The sequence below is a fragment of the Ornithorhynchus anatinus genome, chromosome 11, assembly GCF_004115215.2.
Source record: "Ornithorhynchus anatinus isolate Pmale09 chromosome 11, mOrnAna1.pri.v4, whole genome shotgun sequence".
NCBI classification, from domain to species: domain Eukaryota; kingdom Metazoa; phylum Chordata; class Mammalia; order Monotremata; family Ornithorhynchidae; genus Ornithorhynchus; species Ornithorhynchus anatinus.
The window spans coordinates 14597129-14620692 of NC_041738.1; the positions used below are offsets into that span (position 1 = coordinate 14597129).

A 23564-nucleotide genomic window follows, 5' to 3' on the forward strand; every position below is an offset into this window, starting at 1 on the left:
TTTGTCAAGTGCTTACTACTTTCTGTACTAAGTGCTGGAGTACATACAAAATAATCAGGTTGGACACACTCCATGTTCCGCTGGGGCTCACAGTCTTAATACCCATTTTATAGATGAGGTAACTGAGGCATAGAGAAGATAAGTGACTTGCCAAAGGTCACATAGCAGACAAGTGGTGGAGCCGGGATTAGGAGCCAGTTCTTTCTGACTTCCAGGCCTGTGCCCTATCCTCTAGGTTATCCTGCTGCTCTTGAGAGTGACAACATACGTTAACAGAAGCTTACTCTCAATCAGTTGTATTTTTTGAGTGCTTACTGTGTGCAGAGCACTGTACTAAGTACTTGGGGAAGTTCAATACAACAAAAACAGTAACATTCCCTGCCCACTACGAGCTCACAGTCTAGAGCGGGTAGACAGACCGCAATACAAATAAATAAAATTACACATATGTACATAAGTGCTTTGGGGCTGGGAAGGGGGAAGAGCAAAAGGAGAGAGTCTGATGATGTAAAATGGAATGGGAGATAAGGAAAGGGTCTTTAGAAATGGCATTCTGGTTTAAATGCAGATTCACCTTAGCTTGGTACTCCACCTTAACCTGGGATGTCCAGAAAGGTAACAATGTCTTTTTAACAAATTGTCCAGAATAAGGCTCTTCAAAGATGGCTCCTGGAACCACAAAAGTCACATCTCATCCTTCAGTTTAAGGAAGGGCAGTTTCAGAAGGAGGCAGAGGTCAGGAGTATGAAATGCTTATGCTTCTTTAGTATTTTCACCTTCTGCCCTCCCCTTTGACAAATATACTCCTGGACATGTTCCAGGTCCAGCTTATGTCAGCCCCAGGCACCCAGGTGAACTGGCCACTTTAGCTCTGGGAGAGAACAATGAAAATGGACATCCAGACATCAGGAATAATTCACGTTAGCCCTCACCCTGGTCCAGTGGAAAGAGCTCTGCCCTGGAAATCAGGAGACCTTGGTTCCAGTTCCAAAAGAACATCGCAGGTGCCCTATGTAATGAATCTCTGCCTTCCTCCTTTCTCATTACACTCCTACCCTTGCAAAAATATTACTAAAAAGGGCCAGCATGAGCAGGGTTGCATAAACTGCTAACATGATAATCCAGTCCTTAAGGCATATTAACAGGCCTGATGTCTCAGCAATCTGGTTCATCATCATTCTTGACAAGAAATGACAGCATCTCACGGGCCAAGACTGGTCTCCGGCTAAACTATCTACCTGTTCCCATGGAGCACCTCCTTCCTGGATGCCTGTAGCTCCAGGGGAAGAACATGTCCAATTCAATTCTCTACTGCTCCAATAAGTACCGTCATGACTACCCAACTACCAGCAGGCTCAGATTGACAGCGCAGAAGCGGATGTAAAGGAAACACACTGCCCAGATTTCTGTTGGGATCATGACAACGTGATGTTGCTCTCTCAGCTACCTCCTTGCTCATTATTCCCTGGTGATTCCCAACTGTAAGCCAGGCAGTGTCTTCTTCCTGCTATCCCCCAACCTGCATTCCTTCTTTCAGGAAGGTGTTTTGATCCCGAATATTGCCCCATCATGAGAACCTTCACCCCATGTGAGCCAGGTGCATCTTTGAATCATAGTGGACAACATGCAAGGAAGAGAGAGAGAGTAGCTTGTCAGGTTCCTCAGTCACCAAATCGAGCCACAGTTGCCAGAAGCAGGAAAATGTCCCTCAGTCACCTGATTGAGCCACGGTTGCCAGAAGCAGGAAAAATGGCAGAAGTGAGATGTTCCTCAGGAGATGGGGAAGTTCTCAGTTGGCCTTGGGAAGTAAAGGAATGATTGGCTGCCACAGAGCTCCATGAGGAAGAAGATTAACCTTCCAATAGGCCCGAGCACACTACCTTGATGACAGTTTAATTGCTAAACTACTTGTCACTTTTCAATTGGCTGCAACGATGGCAAGGAAGGTCTACAGTGTGCTGGATCATCAGTTTCTACCTCTCCAGCCACCACCAGTCAGGGTATATAAGGGGCACAGGGTGCAAGGAGGAATTCAAACTTGGGAATCGCCTCGTCCTCTGAAACAACACCAGATCCTGAACCAACCGACACCATGGTCAACTCCTGCTGTGGATCCGTCTGCTCTGATCTGAGCTGCGGAAGAGGCTGCTGCCAAGAGACCTGTTGTCAGCCTAGTTGCTGTTGCAGCCCTTGCTGCCCACCAACCTGTTGCCAGACCACTTGTTGCAGAACCACCTGCTGCCGCCCAACATGCTGTGTGACCAGCTGCTGCCGCCCGACCTGCTGTAGACCAACTTGCTGCCAGTCGGTCTGCTGCCAGCCCACTTGCTGCCGCCCAGTCTGTTGTGTGTCTACCTGCTGCAGGCCCTGCTGCCCCCGACCTTGCTGTGTGTCCAGCTGCTGCAGGCCCTGCTGCTCCCGACCTTGCTGTGTGTCCAGCTGCTGCAGGCCCTGCTGCCCCAGGCCTTGCTGCCCCCGACCCTGCTGTGTGACTAGCTGCTGCCAACCCTGCTGTCGCCCAGTCTGTTGTGTGCCCAGCTGCTGCCAGCCTTGCTGCCGCCCAACATGCTGCCAAACCACTTGCTGCCGGACAACTTGCTGCCGTCCGACCTGCTGTGTGCCCAGCTGCTGCCAGCCTTGCTGCCGCCCGGCTTGCTGCCAAACCACTTGCTGCAGAACCACCTGCTGCCGCCCTACTTGCTGTACATCATCTTGCTGCTGAACAACTTCTCTTCCTGCCAACTGCTTGTAACCAATGACCATCCCTGCAGGTGCCTAGTTTTCCTGCCCTTTCTGAAATCACCATGAGAAGGATTGTGCTTGTTGCCCACAACAAGCTGAGCTGCCTGACACCAACAACTTGCCCCACACAGCCCTCATCACCGCGGTAAGAGCCTGGCCTTCATCCCATCGCTCTCCCTCCTCAGCCAACGTGGACATGGACCTCCAAACATGCTGAAACCTTCAATCACAAGGGCAAAAGACATCTAAGTCACCTCATTCTCTCTCCCGGCACAAGGATAATGTTTCAATTTGAAGACGGAGAAGGGACAGTTCCATGGGGATCCTTCATGCTTGGGAAGTCCTTTCCTTGGCTGACCTGCACGCTGACACCTTCAAGTCTGAAACACTCTCTTCCCATCCTTATCTTCACCTCTATCTTGGCCCCACATCCCTCTAATAAAATTTCCCTTTCCAGCACAGAATAATTCTTGTATCTTGTATCTTTGTATTTTGTTTGTACTTGATTCCTGGCCAATCCTCTGGTAAATCATGTATGGAAGGGTGATTCTAAAGTCACCTGGTCCCTAAATTCATGAATCTTGACCAGCATGGTCAGGCGGGCAGAGAAGCTAATCCAGCCTTCGCCACAAGACCCTAAATCACTCAGTCTTGCTACTCTCTTCTAATGGCAAAACATGTGAAGCTATTGTCAGTCACATGACCTGGAACAAAACCAATCACTGGGAGTATTAGAGAAAAGAAGTAGGGGGTTGGCTAAGGGAAGGAAATACATGAGACACAGGGAAGGTAGCTCTAAATTTCAGGGTCCAGGAGACCCCATGCGGGAAAGGGTCTGTGTCCAAACTGATTGATATGTATCTAGCCCAGTGACTAGAACACTGCTTGCAGTAGAAACACCATAAAAAAGCTTCCAACTAATCGAATCCTCTGAACCCTCAGTGATTTCATTCCTTCCCACCCCTAGCTCTTGATTTTTTGTGCTTTCTTGCCTAATAAAATTTCCCATCTCTGGGATAAAAAAGATTCTGGCATCTCCATTGGCTTTCCTTTAATGTTTATCTTCAGTTTCTAGTCCCTGTCTTGAATAGGGCTCTGTATCCATGACATCTTTCATTCCTTCAGCATTTTCCCCAAGTCCCTAGAATGGTGTTCAGCCCCTAGGAAATCATCACTAAAGGCTTCTGATGACAAGAATGATGATGAGAATAATGATGATGATGATGATGAAGATGATAATGATAACTGACATCGGATCCTGCTTAAAAAACATAAGTATCACTTCGACCTGGGCAGCCACTGCCTCTCTCCTGAAACCATTCCTAGATCTGTAGCCCAGTTCCTTATCCCAAGTTAGGCACATAAATACGAGCCACGGAAAATATAGCACGAGATTCACCCGCCCTTTGGCAGTCAAACCACAATAGACTGTCATATTCCCTGTCAGTGCCTAGAAGGTTTGCTCTGGATTTCACTGCAAGTTACCTGCTGCCAAGGCCTTTGCAACTTAATCTAAGACCAGTTGGGGGTAAGTCTCTCCAGGGCATGGGGAGCTCAGACAAGGCAAGCAGAGAACTTGATCCTTCAGACTCCCTGTATGTGTTATCTGTCCTCAGTAGTACTCAATACTCTTAGCTAGTGAACCTGGCACATAGTAAGCATTTAAGTAGCATTATTATTATTATTATTATTATCAATGGGTAATTGGGAACAGGTTGGGTGGGACATGAACTAAATTTATCTGCTCCATTCTGGGATTCAAACCACCTCAGACATTGCTTGTGAAGAGGGAACTGGGAGATCTAGAGCTCTTGGGAATTCTTGCTAACAAGATTGTGTCCAAATTAATGGCCTTTTTGTTCCAAAAGTATCATCAGGATGAACCAATCTCCAGTAAATTCAGGTCTGTAGGGCAAAGGCTGATGGAATCTACACCACCTATTGAGTTCACTGTTGGAATCCTAACAATGTGCTGGTGTTCACTCAGCCTCTTTCCTCTCATAATTCTCTAGTGATGTCTAACTGACTGCCGGGCAAAGTCACCTTCCTGCTTTCCCTCAACCAGCATTTCTTCCTCTGGAAAGGTGTGTGATCTTGGACACTGCCCTGTGATGGGGACATTTACTCCATGTGACCTAGGCCCAAGTTTGACTAATAGCAAGTTCCATGCAAGGAAAAGAGAATGAACTGTCAGGTCCCTCGATCACCTGACCAAGCCAAAGTTGACAGAAGCAGGAAAATGACAAAGTGAGGAAATATTCCTCAGGAAAGGGGGAAGCTAGAATTGTGCCTTCGGAAGCAAGGGGCAATTATATAAATATAATATCTATAGATTATATATATGGCTATAAATTAGCTATATCTAAAAATCATATGCCCCTCTCAGGGTCGCACCTGGAGAGTTTCCAGTACTCCACCAGTTTGGCTATGGGAGGGACAGTCAAGCAGAGGCATACCCATTCCATTTCTACTTTGGGCAGTGGCTAGCCAGTGGAAAGCAATCTGCTACAAGTCAAAACTCCCCTGTGCTGGGTCGCAGTGGCACGGAGGAGAGTCGAGGGCAGAGACTCAAGTTTATTGTGTGGAAGGAGGCAGTAGTAAATCACTTTTGTATTTTTACTAAGAAAGCTCTATGAATACACTACCAGAATGATTGCAGATGGAGAGTGGGGCATTCTGGGAGAGATGTGTTCATGGTGTCGCTATGGGTCGGAACGACTCGACGACATAAGACAAAAAAAAACATATATTATAAATTATTTATATTAGAGTCTGTCTCCCCTTCTAGGCTGTAAGTTCACTGTGGGCAGGGAAGGTGTCTACCAACTGTTGAATTGTACTTTCCCAAGCTCTCAGTACAGTGTCCTGCACACCGTAAGTGATGACGACGATGCCACTGAGGACAACAGAGAAGAAAATTATCCTTCTGCGGGGCCTGAGCTCACTTCCTCGGCAAAAGGTTAAGTGCTAATGTACTCATTGCTTTTCAATTGGCCCAAACGATGGCAAGGAATGAATCCATCATGTTGAATCATCAGTCTCTGCTTCCCTACCTGCCACTCCAGAAGTGGCACAGGGCACTAGGAGGCTTTCAAACTTGGGGATCTCTTCCTCCTCCTCTGAGAAAACACCAGAACTTGCACCATGGTCAACTCTTGCTGTAGATCCGCCTGCTCTGACCTGAGCTGCGGAAGAGGCTGCTGCCAAGAGACCTGCTGTCAGCCCAGCTGCTGCAGCCGCTCTTGCTGTCCCCCAAAATGCTGAAAGACCACTTGCTGCAGAACCACCTGCTGCCACCCAACGTGCTGTGTGACCAGCTGTTGCCGCCCGACCTGCTGCAGACCCACTTGCTGCCAGCTGGACTGATGCCAGCCCACTTGCTGTCGCCCAGTCTGCTGCGTATCCATCTGCTGCGGGCCCTGCTGCCCCCAGCGATGCTGTGTCTCTACCTGCTGCAGACCATGCTGCCCCCGACCAAGCTGCGTGTCCAGCTGCTGCAGGCCCTGCTGCCCCCAACCCTGCTGTGGGACTAGCTGCTGCCAACCTTACTGCTACCCAGCCTCTATGTGTTTAGTTGCTCCCAACCCTGCTGTCGCTCAACATGCTGCCAAACCACTTGTTGCAGAACAACCTGCTGTCACCCTACTTGTGGTCTATCATCTTGCTGCTGAACAGCAACCCACTTCATAACTGATGACCATCCATGCTGATGCCTGAGTTGTCTGGTCCACTAGAAGCAACTTAGGAGAAGGACTATGTTTCCTGACCACAATAAGCTGAGCTGCCTAACAAACACATGGGTCCCATATTTCTCCCCACCATAAAGGCCTGGCCTTCCCAGTCAGTGGTCACCTCCATCAGCCCAAGTGAAGACCAGATTCCAACAGCACTAAAGCTATAAACCAAAACACTAAAGGACTTCTCATTTACCTTATCTTCTTGCCTGGTTTTATAGCAGTCTGTCAATCCAAGGAGAGACAAGAGCGATCCATGATGATCCAACCAGCTTGGGAAATCCTTTCCTCAACCCATATTCCTGGTTCCTGAGTGCTGAATCTTTTGAGCCTGAAACATTCTCTACCCGTTCTGATCTTCCCGTGAGTTGATGGAGGTGGCCACTGACTGGGGAAGCCTCAGCCTTAATTACTGTATCAGCTTTCTTGCTGACCTCCCTGACTCCCCTCTCTCCCCAACCCAGTCCATATTTCACTCTGCTGCCCAGGTCATTTTTCTAGAAAAAGGTTCAATCCATGCTTCCCCATTCCTCAAGAACCTCCAGTGATAGCCCAGCGAACCTCCCCATCAAACAGTAACTTTTTACCATCTGTTTTAAAGCACTCAATCACCTTGTCCCCGCCTACCTCACCTCTCTGATTTCCTATTTCAGCCCAGTCCAGTCCACACACTTCACTCCTCTAAATCCACCCTAATCACAGTACCTTGATTTTGTCTATCTCGCTGATAGCTCCTCACCCATGTCCTGCTTCTGATTCGGAATGCCCGCCCGCTTCATATCCAGCAGATGATCACTCTCCCCATCTTCAAAGAATTATTAGAAGTACATCTCCTCCAAGAGGCCTTCCCTGACTAAGCCTTCACTTCCTCCTCTCCCACCTCCATCCTTGTATTTGGATTTGCTCTCTTTATTCGCCCCACTCTCAGCCCCACACCACTTATTTACATATCCATTTATTTATGTATATTAATGTCTGTAACACCCTCGAAATTGTAGGGCAGGGAGTTTGTCCACTGCTGTATTGTCCACTCCCAAGTTCTACACCTAGTAAGTGCTCAATAAATGCCCTTGATGATGATGATGCTGAGGTCAACAGAGAAGAAAATCACTCTTCCATAAGTCCGAGCACACTTCCTTGACAAAACGTTAATTGCTAATCTACTCACTGCTTTTCAATTGGCTCAAACAAGGGCACGTAATGAATCCAACATCCTGGTTCAAGAGTCTCTGCTCCTCCAACTGCCACCCCATCAGGGTATAAAAAGGGCACAGGCACAGGGAGGCATTCAAACTCAGGAATCTCCTCTTCCTCTGATACAACCCCAGATTCTGAACCAACCGACACCATGGTCAACTCCTGCTGTGGATCCGTCTGCTCCAACCTGAGCTGCGGAAGGGGCTGCTGCCAAGAGACCTGTTGTCAGCCCAGCTGCTGCTGCAGCCCTTGCTGCCCCCCGACATGCTGCCAGACCACTTGCTGCAGAACCACCTGCTGCCGCCCAACTTGCTGTGTGACCGGCTGCTGCCGCCCCACCTGCTGCAGACCCACTTGCTGCCAGTCATTCTGCTGCCAGCCCATTTGCTGCCGCCCAGTCTGCTGCATATCCAGCTGCTTTAGGCCCTGCTGTCCCCGACCTTGCTGCGTGTCTACCTGCTGCAGGCCCTGCTGCCCCCGACCTTGCTGTGTGACTACCTGCTGCAGGCCCTGCTGCCCTCAACCTTGCTGTGTGTCCAGCTGTTGCCAACCTTGCTGCCGCCCAACCTGCTGCCAAACCACTTGCTGTCGGACGACCTGCTGCCGCCCAACCTGCTGTGTGCCCACCTGCTGCCAACCTTGCTGCCGCCCAGCTTGTTGCTAAACTACTTGCTGCTGAACCACCTCTCCTCCTGTTAAGTGATTGTAACTGATGACCACTTGAAGTCACCCAAGAGTGCTTCCCGCACACAAACAAGCTCAGCTACCCAACAACAACCTCAGAACAATAATTGTTCCTGTCATGGATCTAGGCCCAGCCTCCCAGTAAACGGCCACCATCCTCAACCCACATGGATGCCAGCTCCCACAGAAGCCACTGACTGTAACACCAAAGGACTTTTCAGTCGCCTCATCTTCTCACCTGGGAATGTAATAGTGTATCATTCTAAGCAGGGACAAAGAAGTGTTTCCTGTTGAAATACTCCTGACTTGGGAAATCCCTACCCCTGCCTACGGTCCCCGTACCGGACTGAATCTTTCGGTCTGAAATGTTCTCTTCCTGTCTTGATCTTCACCCTTGTTTTGGCCTTACTACTTTATAATAAAATTTCCCTTCCTAGCACAAAATAATCCTGGAATTGTGCAAATCTTTATTTGTTGAATGTTTGTCCTTACTTCTTGGTCAAACCACATGATAAATCAAACACTGTGTGCACTATGCTCCAAAGTCACCAGTCCCTATTCTCATCAAACTTGACTGTGCATGGTTAACAGAGTAGCTAACCCAGCCTATTTCCAACCCCTTCACTCCACAGAAATGACCCTTTCTACGGTCACCAATGACTTCCTTTTTTCCATATCCAGTGGGCCCAATTCATCTTAATCTTCTTTGACCTCTCAGTTGCCTTTCACAAAGCGGTCCACCTCCTTCTCCTGAAAACATTATCTAACATTGGCTTCGATGACATTGACCTCTCCTGGTTCTCCTCCTATCTCTTTTGATGCTCCTTCTCAGTCTCTTTCCTAGGCTTCTTCACTGCCTCCCAACCTCTAACTGAGAGCTCGATTCTGGGTCCCCTTCAATTCTCTATCTACACCCATTTCCTTGGAAAACTCATTCACTCCCTCAGCTTCAACTACCATCTCTACACTAATGACTCCCAAATCTACCTTTCCAACCCTGACATCTCTCCTTCTCTGCAGTTTCACATTTATTTCTGCCTTCAGGACATCTCTACTTGGATGTCCCACCAACATCTCAAACTTGAGTCCAAAATAGAACGTCTCTCTAACCCTGCCCTCCCAGTGACTTTCCCATCACTCTAGACATCATCTTTTCTGTCTGGCAGCCAATAATGTTGCCCTTGATTCATGTTTATCATTCAACCTACATATTCAATCTCTCACCAAATCCTGTGGGTTCTATTTTCACAAAGTCACTAAAATGCTTCTATTCCTCTCCACCCAAACTCCTGATTACTGCATCAGCCTCCTCACTGACTTCTCTACCTCCTGTCTCTCCCCACTCCAGTCTAAACTTCACTCCGAGGCCCAGATTATTTTCCCTAAAAAAGTTCAGCTCATGCTTTGCCACTCTTCAAAATCCTCTAATGGTTGCCCATCCAGATCCACATCAAACAGAAAGTCCTTACTACTGACTTTAAGGCACTCAATCAGCTTCACTCCACTCCTATCTTACCCGGCGGCTCTCGCTCCTCTAACACCAATCTACTCACTCACTGCACCTCAATCTTGTCTATCTCATCATCAACCCTCACCCATGTCCTGCCTCTAGCCTGGAACTCCCTCTCCCTTCATATCAACAGACCACCACTCTCTCAACCTTCAGAGTCTTACTAAGATAACACCTCTTTCAAGAAACCTTCCCTGACTAAGCCCTCATTCCTACTCTCTCTCCATTCTGCATTATGTATTCATTTGGATCCCTTTTAGCACTTGATATTCACCCCACCTCAGTTGCATTGTACAGTTGCTTTTCACAATTGAATTGTACTCCCCCAGGCACTTAGTACAGTGCTCTCCAAATAGTAAGTGCTCAAAAAATACCATTAGTTGATCAAATTTAGTGACACCGTTCCAAATGCAAAACTCATGAAATAGGTATCAGTCACTTGGCTGAGAGCATTATTTGGAACAAAGCCAATCACAGGAAGGATTAGGAAAGAGTCTGGCTTTGCGAGAATCTCCACGACTCATGAACATGATAATTCTCCATTTCAGGGTCCAGAAGGCTAGGACCAGAGAATGAAGCAACCTTGGAAGACTTGGCTGAGCATCCACCATGAAGGGTTGGGATGGTTGGAAGAAAAAGAAGTGGGGCATCATCAAATTATGAAAATCCTGCTGTTCCACTGAAGGGTTTTTTGGCTAGAGTCCCCACTGGAGAACGCCATCAGCTGGTAAGGAAAGGGGTTTATTCCTGGCTTCAATATTTTTAATGCTATCTGTTAAGGGTTTACTATGTACCAGGCACTGTATTAAATGCTGGGGTAGATACAAGCTAATCAGGTTGGATGCAGTTCTTGTCCCACATGGGACTCACAGTCTTAATCCCCATTTTATAGATGAGGTAACTGAGGCATAGAAAAGTGACTTGTACAAAGTCTCACAGCAGACAAGCGGAGAAGCTGGGATTAGAACCCAGGTCCTTCTGACTCCCAGTCCTGCACTCTGTGCACTAGGCCATATTGTTCTCTCTCTGATGATGGCCCTGAAGTGGGAGTTCCTCAGTAGGAACTCAGCCCCTACATTACTCAGAGCATGTTACTGGAGCCCGAGAGTCAGATGGTCATGTGACAAACCCATGGCCCAAAAGCGGGAAGAGAAGAAGCTGGCTGACCGGAAGTAATGTTTCTCAGGGAAGAGGAAGCATGAAATTGTAATTTGGGAAGCCAAGAGCCAATTGGTTGACTCTCAGAGTCTCTGAGAAATGCAATGGCCTTCCTAAGGAAGCTCGGGAGGATTCATGAGGAAAAACTTAATTCCCCTTTACTTAATTATTGTAATTTAGCACACGAACAATCACAAGGATGTGATACCACTTCCCACCCTCAGCTGCTCCCAGGAGAGTATATAAGACACAAAGTGGGGCAGAAGGGCAACCAAACGTCAGAAACTTCTCCTTGCACCTGAAGGATTTTCACAATCCCTGCCACCATGGCCTGCAACTGCTGCTCCACAGGCTTCTGTGGCTTCCCAAGATTCTCCCTGTGCTGCCAGCCTTGCTGCCGCCCAGCTTGCTGTGTGTCTACCTGTTGCAGGCCCTGCTGTCCCCCGCCGTGCTGCATGTCCAGCTGCTGCCAGCCTTGCTGCCGCCCTTCCTGCTGCCTGTCTAGCTGCTGCAGGCCTTGCTGCCCGCCAACCTGCTGTGTGCCCAGCTGCTGCCAGCCTTGCTGCCTCCCAACCTGCTGCCAAACCACGTGCTGCCGGACGATTTGCTGTCGCCCAACGTGTTGTGTGTCCCCTTGCTGCCAGCCTTGCTGGCTAGCCTACTTGCTGCCCATCATGTTGCTGCTGAGTGCCAACCAGCTGCTTCCAATCCATGATCCCCTCGAGGGTTACTGGTATAATGTGGAGCAATCCAGGAGCTCCCTGTGACCATTCACCCCACCACCAGAGACCCATGGAAAATCTGCAGTCCTAGAACTGGAATAGGCTGTGTTCTACATTCTGTCCCTCATTGACAGCCTTCCACACGAGATCCTCAACCACCACTTCATCGTGTCTGATGTTTCACAAGGAGAAAGGATTATGGAGAACTTTACCTGCTTCTCTTGCTTCTCATTAAGAAATAACCGGTGTAATGTCCCATAAACTGAATCTTCTGAGTGTGCAATGACTTCATCCCTTCCTATCACCCCCTCTCGCTTTCTTATACTTCACCGCTTGACTGATCCCTAATAAAATATCCCATCCATGGGATAAAAAAAAAACTGGCATCTCTGTTACCTGTTTTTTAAAATGTTTGTCTGCAGTTTCTGGCCAAACAGTCTTCAGACTATACCTCTGCAGCCAATGTTCACAGATGGCACATCAACTTTAGTTTTTACTAAAAAGAAATACAAAATGATTTAACAGTAGTAATAATAATTATGGCATTTGTTAAGTGCTTACTATGTGCCAGGCACTGTACTAAGTGCTGGGGTCGTTTCAAGCCAAACAGGTTGAACATAGTTTTGGTTCCACATGGATCTTACAGTCTTACAAGAGAAGCAGCGTGGCTCAGTGGAAAGAGCACGGGCTTGGGAGCCAGAGGTCATGGGTTCGAATCCCAGATCTGCCACTTGTCAGCTGTGTGAGTGTGGGCAAGTCACTTCACTTCTCTGGGCCTCAGTTGCCTCATCTGTAGAATGGGGATGAAGACTGTGAGCCTCACCTGGGACAACCTGATCACCCTGTATCTACCGCAGCACTTAGAACAGTGCTCGGCACATAGTAAGCGCTTAACAAATACCAACATTATTATTAATCCCCATTTTATAGATGAGAGAACCGAGGCCCAGAGAAGGTAAGTAACTTGCCAAAAGTCACACAGCAGACTAGTGGTGAAGTCAGAATTAGAACCCAGGTCCTTCTGACTCTCAAGCTCATTCTCTATCCATTAGGCCTCACTACTTCTCTGTGTCCATATTATGTGTCCATTTACTCTGTGTACATACAGTGTGCAATGTTTTATCTACCTCTTCAAGGAATGACTAAACTGGTGTGAGGCAGCAATCATGCAGTAGAGCTTTTTGAAATAAAATCGAGGTTTAACTGCAGATTGACTTTAACCTTTTATTCTACCTTATCTTAACCTGGCTTACCCTCAAAGTCAACAAAATACACATATTAATACACATATATACCTTGATACACATATACCCGTTGTCTACGGGAACTCCAAAATGCATCCAGTAATTCTGAAGGTCACAACACAACCTTTAGTTTCAGCAAAGGCAATTTCAGATGAAGGAAAAGCCCAAGAGACAAGCTGCTTTTGCTCCCTGGTTTTATCTCCTACTCGCCTCCCCTTATATAGATGTATCACTGAACTTTTCCCAGGTCCAGTCAATGTCAGCATCCGCCAAGCATATGAACTGATCATTCTAATGAGAAACAGGCAAATGGACATCCAGAGGTCAGGAACAGCTCATGAAAACCTCCTCACTCATCCTGTGGAAAGAGCTCTGCTCTGGAATTGGAAAATTGAGTTATTTCCAGGCTCATTTAATCCCCTCTCCACACTTGATTGCTGTGTGACCTTAGGCAAGTCACTTCACTTCTCTCTCTTCACTTCACTACTCTCATTTATAAAACGAGGTTTGAGACTATGAGTGACATATGGGACTGGGACTTTGCCCAGTCCAATTTACTTGTATCCAACCCAGTATTTATTATTATTAATAGTAATAATAATAATGTTGGTATTTATTAAGCACTTACTATGTGCAGAGCACTGTTCTAAGCACTGGGGTAGATACAGGGTAATCAGGTTATCCCACATGAAGTTCACAGTTAATCCTCATTTTACAGATGAGGTAACTGAGGCACAGAGAAGTGAAGTGACGCCCACAGTCACCCAGCTGACAAGTGGCTGAGTCAGGTTTCGAACCCATTACCTCTGACTCCCAAGCCCAGGTTCTTTCCACTGAGCCAAGCTGTTTAGTAAAGTGCCTTGCATACAGTAAGAGCTTTAATAAATAACACAATTATTATCCAGCACTTAGAACAGTGCCTGGCACATAGTAAGCGCTTAACAAATACCACCACCATCATCATCATCATCCTGGAACTTGCCCTTCAGTTCACAATGCAGTCCTGTCTCACTCCTTTCTTGTTGCACCTCCTACCCTCAACAAGTATTTGACAGGTAGTGAAAAGCGTGAAAGCCAACTAGCACCAAGACCTATTCCTCTGCGTAGATTCTCGGTTGTGTAACCACTGAACTGTGGCTCATCACTGTTCCTGACTGTAGATAACTCCATCGTTATCAGAGTTCAAGTGTGAAACCTAAGATCTCAGACTGAAGTTTCCACCATTTGATATGGAGCACTTTTCCCTTGGATGTGTCGAGCTCCGGGGCTACTCCATGTGGACCAGCATATGTCCAGGTCAATTGCCCACTTGTTCCATACCTACCAATTTCCTGAATCATTTTGATCCCTTTCTCACATTCCTCCTCTCTTCTCCCATCCCTACATTGATCCAAGGGGACTTCAATAACCAAATGGATGGTCCCTTGACTCTTCCTTTGCCCACTTTCTATCTCTCCTCAACTCCACTGACCTCCTGGTCCACCCTCTAACCGTTTGAGTCCCTCAGGGCTCAGTGCTGGATCCCCTCTATTCTCCACCTACACTCACTCCCTGGAAAACTCATTTACTCCAAAGGCTTCAATTACCATCTCTATGCAGGTAATTCCCAAATCTACGTTTCCAGTCCTGATCTCTTTCCCTTGAAGTCTCCGCATTTAATAATAATAATAATAACAATAAACATTGGTATTTGCTAAGCACTTACTGTGTGCCAAGTACTGTTCTAAGCACTGGGGGAGATACGAGGCGATCAGATGTCCCACGTGGGGTTCACAGTCTTCATCCCCATTTTATAGATAAGGTAAATGAGGCACAGAGAAGTTAAGTGACTTGCCCAAGGCCACAGAGCGGACAAGTGGTATTTCCTCCTGCCTTCAGAACAGCTCTCCTTGGATACCTCCCTGACACCTCAAAATTAATATTACTGGAACAGAATATTACTGGAACAGAACTCCTCATTTTCTCACTCAAATCCTGCCTTCCCCCTGACATTTCCATCAGAGTAGGCAGAACCATTATTCTACCTCTCACGGGCCCATAATCTCAAACTCATCTCTCTCATTCATCCCACATATTCAATCTGTCACCAAACCCTGTCAGTTCTATCTTCAAAATATTGCTTAAATCCACCCTTTCTTCTCCTTCCAAACTGCTCCCACATTGATCCAATACTTATCGTAACGCACTTCGACTACTGCATCAGCCTCATTGCTAATCTCTATGCTTTTTGTCTCTACCACACTCCAGTCCGTACTTTACTCAGCTGCCCAGATCATTTGTCTAAAAAAAATTCACTCCATGTTTCCCTTTTCCTCAAGCTCCCCCACTGGGTGCCCATCCACCTATTTATTAAACCAAAACTCCTAACCATTGGCTTTAAAGCACTCAGTCGCTTTGCCCTCTCCTATCTTACCTCACTGATTTCCTATTACAACCCCACACAGTCACTTCACACTTCTGGCACAGGCTCTCATAATATCTCATCTGGATTATTGTGTCAGCCTTCTCTCTGATCTCCCTTCCTCCTGTCTCTCCCCGCTCCAGTCTATTCTTCATTCCGCTGCCCAGATCATCTTTGTGCAGAAACGCTCTGGGCATGTCACTCCCCTCCTTAAAATCTTCCAGTGGTTGCCTATCAACCTCCGCACAAAACGAAAACTTCTCACTCTGGGCTTCAAGGCTCTCCATCACTTTGCACCCTTTTACCTCTCCTCCCTTCTCTCTTTCTACTGCCCACCTCACATGCTCCGCTCCTCTGCCACCCACCTCCTCACTGTCCCCCGTTCATGCCTATCCCTCTGTCGACCCCTGGCCCATGTCCTCCTGCTGTCCTGGAATGCCCTCCCTCCTCACCTCTGCCAAACTCTCTTCCCCTCTTCAAAGCCTTACTAAGAGCTCACTTCCTCCAAGAGGCCTTCCCAGACTGAGCTTCCCCTTTTCCCTTTGCTCCCTCTGCTCCCTCTGCTCCCTCTCTGCCCCCCGCTTCATCTCCCCTCAGCTAAGCCCTCTTTCCCCCCCTTTCCCTCTGCTCCTCCCCCCTCCTTTCCCCTCCCCTCAGCACTGTACTCATTTGTATATATTTTTATTACCCTATTTATTTTGTTAATGAGATGTACAGCCCCTTGATTCTATTTATTGCGATTAAGCTGTCTTGTTTTGTCCGTCTGTCTCCCCTGATTAGACTGTAAGCCCGTCAATGGGCAGGGATGGTCTTTGTTACCGAATTGTACATTCCAAACGCTTAGTACAGTGCTCTGCACATAGTAAGTGCTCAAAAAATGCTCTTGAATGAACTTCTAACACCAACCTACTCCTTGTACCTTGATCTCCTCTATCTCACCACTGATCCCTTTCCCATGTCCTACTTCCGGCTTGGAACTCCCTCCCATTTCATAACCGACAATCACACTCCCCACCTTCAAGGCCTTATTAAAATCCCATCTCTTCCAAGAGGGCTTCCTCTCCTAAACCTTTATTTCCCCTACTCCCACTACCTTCTGCATCACCCTTGCCCTTGGATATGTTCTCCTTATTCACCCCATCCTCAGTCCCATAGCCTTTATAATTTATTTTAGGGTCTGACTCCCCCTCTAGATGTAAGCTCCTTGTAGGGCAGGGAATGTGTGTCCTTACTGTCTTATATTGTTCTCTTCCAAGCACTTAGTACATGCTCAGCACATACTAAATGCTCAGTAAATACAACTGATTGATTGATTAGAAACATGGTCAACCCACTGGCTAACAGTTTCAGGTCAGTAGGGCAGAGGAAGGGACAATAGACATGAGCTGTCGAGTCCTTGGTTGAGACCCTGACAAGCTGACATTGCTCACAGACATCTCCTTCCTTATGATTCCCTAGTGACTCCACTGATCGCCTGGCAGTGACCCCTTCCTGCTCTCCCACAGCCAGCATTTCTTCCTTCAGGAAGTTGTTTGATTCTGAATACTGCCTTAGGATGGGGACCTTCACCCCATGTGACCTAAATCTATATTTGACTAATAGCATGTTCCTTGCAAGGAAGCGAGAGAGTGATCTGTAGGGACCCTTGTTCACCTGAATGAGCCACAGTGATGAAGGCAGGAAAGTGGCTGAAGTGAGGAAATGTTCCTCAGGAGAGGAGGAAGTTCAAATTTGTGTCTTGGGAAGCAAGGCATTGATAGGCTGTTGCTGAGGTCGACGGAGAAGGAAATTATCCTTCCCAGGAGGTTGAACACACTTCCTTGGAAGAACGCTAATTGTTAATCTACTCATTTCTTCCCGATTGGCCTCAAAGATGCTAAGGAAGAGATCCTGCTTGATGGATCATCAGTTTCTCTGTCCCTACTCACCATCCCTTCACAGTATATAAGGGGCTCGGATCACCGGGATTTATTCAAACTCAGGAGTCTCCTCCTCTTCTGAGACAAGACCAGACCCTGAACCAACCGACACCATGGTCAACTCCTGCTGTGGATCCGTCTGCTCCAACCTGAGCTGCGGAAGGGGCTGCTGCCAAGAGACCTGCTGTCAGCCCAGCTGCTGCTGCAGCCCTTGCTGCCCCCCGACGTGCTGTCAGACGACTTGCTGCAGAACCACCTGCTGCCGCCCAACGTGTTGTGTGACCAGCTGCTGTCGCCCGACCTGCTGCAGGCCCACTTGCTGCCAGTCGGTCTGCTGCCAGCCCACTTGCTGCCTCCCAGTCTGCTGCGTGTCCAGCTGCTGCAGGCCCTGCTGTCCCCGACCTTGCTGTATGACTACCTGCTGCAGGCCCTGCTGCCCCCGACCTTGCTGTGTGCCCAACTGTTGCCAACCTTGCTGCCGCCCAGCCTGTTGTGTGACTAGCTGCTGCCAGCCTTGCTGCCGCCCAACATGCTGCCAAACCACTTGCTGTCGGACGATCTGCTGCCGTCCAACCTGTTGTGTGCCCACCTGCTGCCAACCTTGCTGCCGCCCATCTTGTTGCTAAACCGCTTGCTGCAGAACTACCTGCTCCTGCCCTACTTACAGACCATCACTTTGTTGCTAAACCACCTCTCCTCCCTCCAGCTGCTTACCACCCCTGACCATCCACCCAGAAGCCCCTAACCTCTTGGTCATGTGAAGCTGTCTGGGAGAAGCCTGCCTGAATATAGCTGAGCAAACCGAAAACCTGAGTTTCACAGTTCCTCACCACCATGGCAACCAACAGCCGCACTCCTCAGCCAACATGAACACCAGTTTTCAAACAACACTGAAGCCGCCAGCCAAATGCCCAAAGGACATTTCACCCTCTCCAACATCTCTGGTGGCCCAGTGACAGTGTGTAGATCTGAAGATGGACAAGGGAGTGTTCCCTGGAGATCAATCAGATCTGTGAAATCCCTTTCTCATCCCTCCGTCCGGGTTCCAGAGTGCTGGATTCTCCCAGCCTGAAATGCTGTCTTCCCATCCAGCTCTTCAACATTCTTTTGGCCCCACTCTTCTCTAATAAATTTTTCCTTCCCAGCACAGACATATCCTGGCATCGTGAATCTTTATTTCTCAAGTGTTTGTCCTTGGTTTATGGCCAAATCCCATGGTAAGCCAGGCGCTGGGATCCACAGTCCAAATCACACTGGTCTCTAGGCTCATTAATCTCAGATATTTATGAATGGGGGAGAGCATCTAGAGACTTGAATTTATTCACTCAGTCACTCATTCTTGTTGCGCCCTTCAAGCAGCAAAATTCATGAACCAGGCACCAGTCACTTTTTTATGGCATTTGTTAAGCACTTACTATATACCAGTCACTGTACTAAGTGCTGGAGTAGATAAAAGATAATGGGGTTGGACACTGTCCCTGTCCCACATGGGATTCACAGTCTTAATCCCCATTTTACAGATGAAGTTAAGTGATTTGCTCAAGGTCACATCCAGAAGACAAGTGGCAGAGCCGGGATTAGAAGCCAGGCACTCTGACTCCCAAGCCAGGGCTAGTTCCACTAGGCCATGCTGCTTTTCTATATCACGGTAATACTGAAAATAAGCCTAATAAGTGGTAGAACTGGAGAAAAGGACGAAGGAAGAGGTTAGTGAGAGACTAATCCATAAGCCATAAATAAAATAATTCTACATCTGGGGGTCAAAAATTCTCAGACCAGAGAATGAATGTTTTAGATTTGCCTCTAGGAATGGTTGTCACAAGTATGGAGAAAGGGAACTGGGACATCAGCATATCTTGAATATTCTCCTACTTTGTTGAACTGCACTTCCCCATTTGGAGAAAGTCACCAGCTAGGGGGGAAATGCATTTAATCATGACTTTTAAAAAAATGCTGCTGAAAGAGTTTATTGTTTTTGTTCATTTCTGTGCTGAAATCAAAGGGGATCTATAGATTATGGAATGTTTTACTGCATGTTTTACTGCATACATGCACATGTACACGTTTTACTGCAGTTAAACCACTTGCAGTTAAAGTGTTCTTGTTAACTGAAACTATTTTAAAGTCAATTAAGATCATTAAACATGAAAATCTTTGGGAGCAGTTTGGTTAAGCTGCTCATAGACAAGCAACTACTCTCTCCACCTTCAAAGCCTTCTTAAAAGCACTCTTCTCCAGGAGGCCTTCTCCAACTAAGCCCTCATTTTGTCTTCTCCCACTCTTTTCTGCCTCCCACTTGCCCTTTGATTTGTACCCTTTATTCACATCACCCTTGGCCCCACAGCACTTATGTAATTTACATTTACATTCAAATTTCTGTAATTTAATTATTTATATTAATAATTTCTGTGTCCCCCTCTAGACTGTAAGCTACTTGGGGGCAGAGGCCATATCAACCAACTCTATTATAGTGTACTTTTCCAGTTGCTTAATACAGTGCTCTGCACTCAATACACACTCAATAAATATAATTAATTGATTGTAGTCTTTGGAGACATGTTATCGGAAGTTAGAGTGGAGAAGTGAGAGGAAATCTGCTCAAAGCCCCCAGTATCTAATCCTCTGGAAGTACGGCTGCAAACCTCAGGTGTAAGAACCTGCAATGAAACCTGCCTTAGAAATAAAAGAGGTGAATTCTGGGGGACCGAGTCATGAAAATACCGGCAAATGAGTCTTTGATTCAAGAAGAAGTTTATATGCCAAATGGATTCTCCCAGCCTGAAATGCTGACTGCAGACCTCCAGGAATCCGAGCTCTCTTATTGAAGGCACTTATCCTTATCGAAGGCACATCTCCTCCAAGCACCCTTCTCTGACCTCATTTCCTCTTCTCCCACTCCCTTCTGCGTCCCCCTTGCACTTAGATTTGTTCCCTTTTTTCATCCCTCCCTCATCCCCAAAGCACTTACATACATTGCCGTGATTTTTTTTATATTAATGTCTGTCTCCCCCTCTTGACTGCAAGCTCACTGTGGGGAAGGAATGTGGCCTGCCAAGTCTATTGTACTGTACTCTTCCAAGCACTCAGTATAGTATTCTGCACACAGTAAGCATTCAATAAATACAGTATATTACTGTCTAGAATGTTAAGCTCAGTGTGGGCAAGGAATGCGTCCTTTATATTGTTATCCCAAGTTCTTAGTATGGGGCTCTGCACACAGTAAGTGCTCAGTAATACAACTGAGTGATGGAATGCCTGATTAACCGTTTCTGGTACTGTGGCCAAGTTCACTTCACTTCTCTGTGCCTCAGTGACCTCATCTGTAAAATGGGGATTGAGATTGTGAGCCCTATATGGGACAGGGACTGTGTCCAACCCAATTTACATGTACCCACCCCAGTGCTTAGTACAGTGCCTGGAACATTGTAAGTGCTTAACAAATACCACTATTATTATTATTAGGAGAAGCAGCGTGGCTCAGTGGAAAGAGCATGGGCTTTGGAGTCAGGGCTCATGAGTTCGAATCCCAGCTCTGCCACTTGTCGGCTGTGTGACTGTGGGCAAGTCACTTAACTTCTCTGTGCCTCAGTTCCCTCATCTGTAAAATGGGGATTAAGACTGTGAGCCCCACGTGGGACAACCTGATTCCCCTATGTCTACCCCAGCGCTTAGAACAGTGCTCAGCACAGAGTAAGCGCTTAACAAATACCAACATTATTATTTGCTTCCTAAGAAAAAATAGCAGTAGAGTCATATGCCCTGTGGCGCTCAAACAGGGAGAGCTGTTTCATCAAACAATCAATTAATCAATGCTATTTATTAACCACTTACTGTGTCCACAACACTGTAGTAAGCACTTGGGAAATTACAATACAACAGAGTTGTGCAGGCATGTTCTCTACCCCCAGTAAGTTTCAGCCATTGGGGATTGTGACATCCCTTGCCAACATTTAAGAGATTTTGCCCCACATTTGACACAAGGCACCTACAGACTGAGTTTTGTGGCTGTTTCAGAAGTAGGTCAGTCAATCAAGCAATAACATTTATTGAGCACTTACTGTGTACAGAACACTGCGTTAAGCATTTGGGAGAGTACAGTCAATTCCAGATCGCTTCCAGCCGCAGGATGCTAAGTCAGAGCAAGCTGTGGGTTTGAACTACAAGATTCCTTGGACTGGGTTCCCTGTCCTGAGATAGACCGGAATATGCCTGTTCGAGACAACCTTCCCCAGTTGGACCTGTCCTGGGGGATAGGAGAACTCTTGGGTGTCCTTGCCTTTTCTAGGCACTTCCAGATAGCTCCTGTTAGTGCTCACCTGAGCTCCCGAGAAAATTGGCTGCCACCATCCTGCGAATAAATAGATTTTCACCCTTGGAGGCATGGGAGGGTCAGGATTTTTACCTGCTAAACCAGAAACAGCAGTTACGACAGCTGTTTGGAGGAGAATTCTGAAATGTCTCAGTTCCCTCCCCTATTCAAAAATGTAGGTTTCTTTGTCTTTTGGGTAGTTGGTACACAAACAGCCTGGACACCTTCTTTTATTTAAAGGGAAATGTGAAAAACTTTATAGAAATGTGCAAGGCAGAATATTATGTCTGTGATGTTTAGAGAAGCAGTATGGCCTAGTGGATAGGGTATGAGCCTGGGCATCAGAAGAATCTGGGGTCTAATCCTGGTTCCACCACTTCTCTGCTGTGTGACCTTGGGCAAATCACTTCACTTCTCAGTGCCTCAGTAAAACTGAGTAAATCTGTAAAATGGGGATTAAGATTATGAGTCCCATGTAGGACAGGGACTGTGTTAGATCCAATTTGCTTGCATCCAACCCAGTGCTTAGTACAGTGCCTGTCACATAGCATGTAACAGAAACCACAATTATTATTATTATTACCACAGCAAGACACTTGTAAATAGAACAGCTGCAGCAATGCAGCTGTAGGGGCTATTTTTAAAAATGCAGGTTTTACAACAGATTGACCCTAGCCTGGTATTCCACCTTAACTTGACCTAAGTTGCCCCAAAAGTTAACAAGATCCACTTACAATAATAATAATAATGGTATTTGTTAAGCTCTTACTATATGCCAAGGCACTGTTCTATTGTTTGAGGTAGATACAAGGTAATCAGGTTGTCCCACGTGGGACTCACGGTCTAAATCTCCATTTCACAGATGAGGTAACTGAGGCACAGAGAAGTTAAGTGGCTTTCCCAAGGTCACACAGCAGGCAAATAGCGGAGCCAGGATTAGAACCCACAACTTCTGACTCCCAAGCCGGTGCTCTTTCCACTAAGCCATGCTTATTTATTGAGCATTTGCTGTGGGCAGAACGCTGTACTAAGCAATTGGGAGAGTATAATGCAACAATAAACTGACACATTCCCTGCCCACAATGAGCTTACAGTCTAGGGTGGGGGGGAGACAGATACTAATACAAATAAATAAATTTACAGATATGTTCATAAGTGCTGTGGAGGTGGGAGTGAGAAAGAACCAAGGGAGCAAGTCAGGATGACGCCCAAGGGATTGGGAGAAAAGAAAAGAAGGAGCTTAGTCTGGGAAGGCTTCCTGGAGAGATGTGCCTTCCAATAAAGCTTTGAAGAAAGGGAGAATAAATGTCTATCAGATTTGAGGCAGGCAGAGAAGCAGAGTGCCTTAGTGGAAAGAGCCTGGGCTTGGGAGTCAGAGGTCATGGGTTCGAATTCCAGCTCTGCCACTTGTCAGCTGTGTGACTGTGGGCAAGTCACTTCACTTCTCTGGGCCTCAGTTACCTCATCTGTAAAATGGGGATTAAGACTGTGAGCCTCATGTGGGACAACCTGATTCCCCTGTATCTCCCCCAGTGCTTAGAACAGTGCTTGGCACATAGTAAGCGCTTAACAAATACCAACATTATTATTATTATTATGTGGGCTAGGGGTCGGCAGCAAGCTAGGCACATCAAGGCAAGATCGAGGCACACTGAGAAGGTTAGCATTAGGTAGGTGAAGTGTGTGGGCTGAGTTGTAGAAGGAGAATAGCAAGGTGAGGTAGGAGGGGGCAAGGTGGTGGAGTGTTTTAAAACCAGCCGTGAAGAGTTTATGTTTGATAAGGAGTTGGGTGGGCAACCACTGGAGTTTTTTGAGGAGTGGGAAGACAGGTCCTGTAAGTTTCTGTAGAAAAATGATCCGGGCAACAGAGTGAAGTATGGACTGGAGTGGGAAGAGACAGGAGACTGGGTAGTCAATTGTGATCCTATTAAAGTGGTAGCAGGT

At 47.0% G+C, this 23564-nt stretch overlaps 3 protein-coding genes and 1 pseudogene across 5 annotated transcripts; all 4 read left to right on the forward strand.

Annotated features, from left to right (window-relative positions):
- The first annotated feature begins 2092 nt into the window (after positions 1 to 2092).
- On the forward strand, positions 2093 to 2722 carry LOC100681726 (keratin-associated protein 4-4-like). 2 transcript variants are annotated; one of them, XM_029075795.1, is made up of 3 exons: positions 2093 to 2411; positions 2523 to 2619; positions 2677 to 2722. In XM_029075795.1, exons 1-3 carry the CDS (start codon positions 2093 to 2095, stop codon positions 2720 to 2722), a joined length of 462 nt encoding a protein of 153 aa, XP_028931628.1. The 2 variants fall into 2 exon arrangements, with proteins under 2 accessions (XP_028931628.1, XP_016082509.2); XM_016227023.2 differs by having other exon boundaries at positions 2093 to 2722.
- Positions 2723 to 5886: 3164 nt separating this feature from the next.
- On the forward strand, positions 5887 to 6413 carry LOC114814983 (annotated as a pseudogene).
- A 1411-nt stretch (positions 6414 to 7824) lies between these two features.
- Positions 7825 to 8337, forward strand: LOC100088660 (keratin-associated protein 4-2-like). Of its 2 annotated transcripts, XM_029074583.1 has the most exons (2): positions 7825 to 8101; positions 8198 to 8337. In XM_029074583.1, the coding sequence occupies exons 1-2, from the start codon at positions 7825 to 7827 to the stop codon at positions 8335 to 8337; spliced, it is 417 nt and encodes a 138-aa protein (XP_028930416.1). The 2 variants fall into 2 exon arrangements, with proteins under 2 accessions (XP_028930416.1, XP_003430363.2); XM_003430315.2 differs by having other exon boundaries at positions 7825 to 8337.
- A 9087-nt stretch (positions 8338 to 17424) lies between these two features.
- LOC107547416 (keratin-associated protein 4-7-like) lies at positions 17425 to 17937 on the forward strand. The gene has a single exon (XM_016226466.2). It carries the CDS (start codon positions 17425 to 17427, stop codon positions 17935 to 17937), a length of 513 nt encoding a protein of 170 aa, XP_016081952.2.
- The last annotated feature ends 5627 nt before the right edge of the window (positions 17938 to 23564 follow it).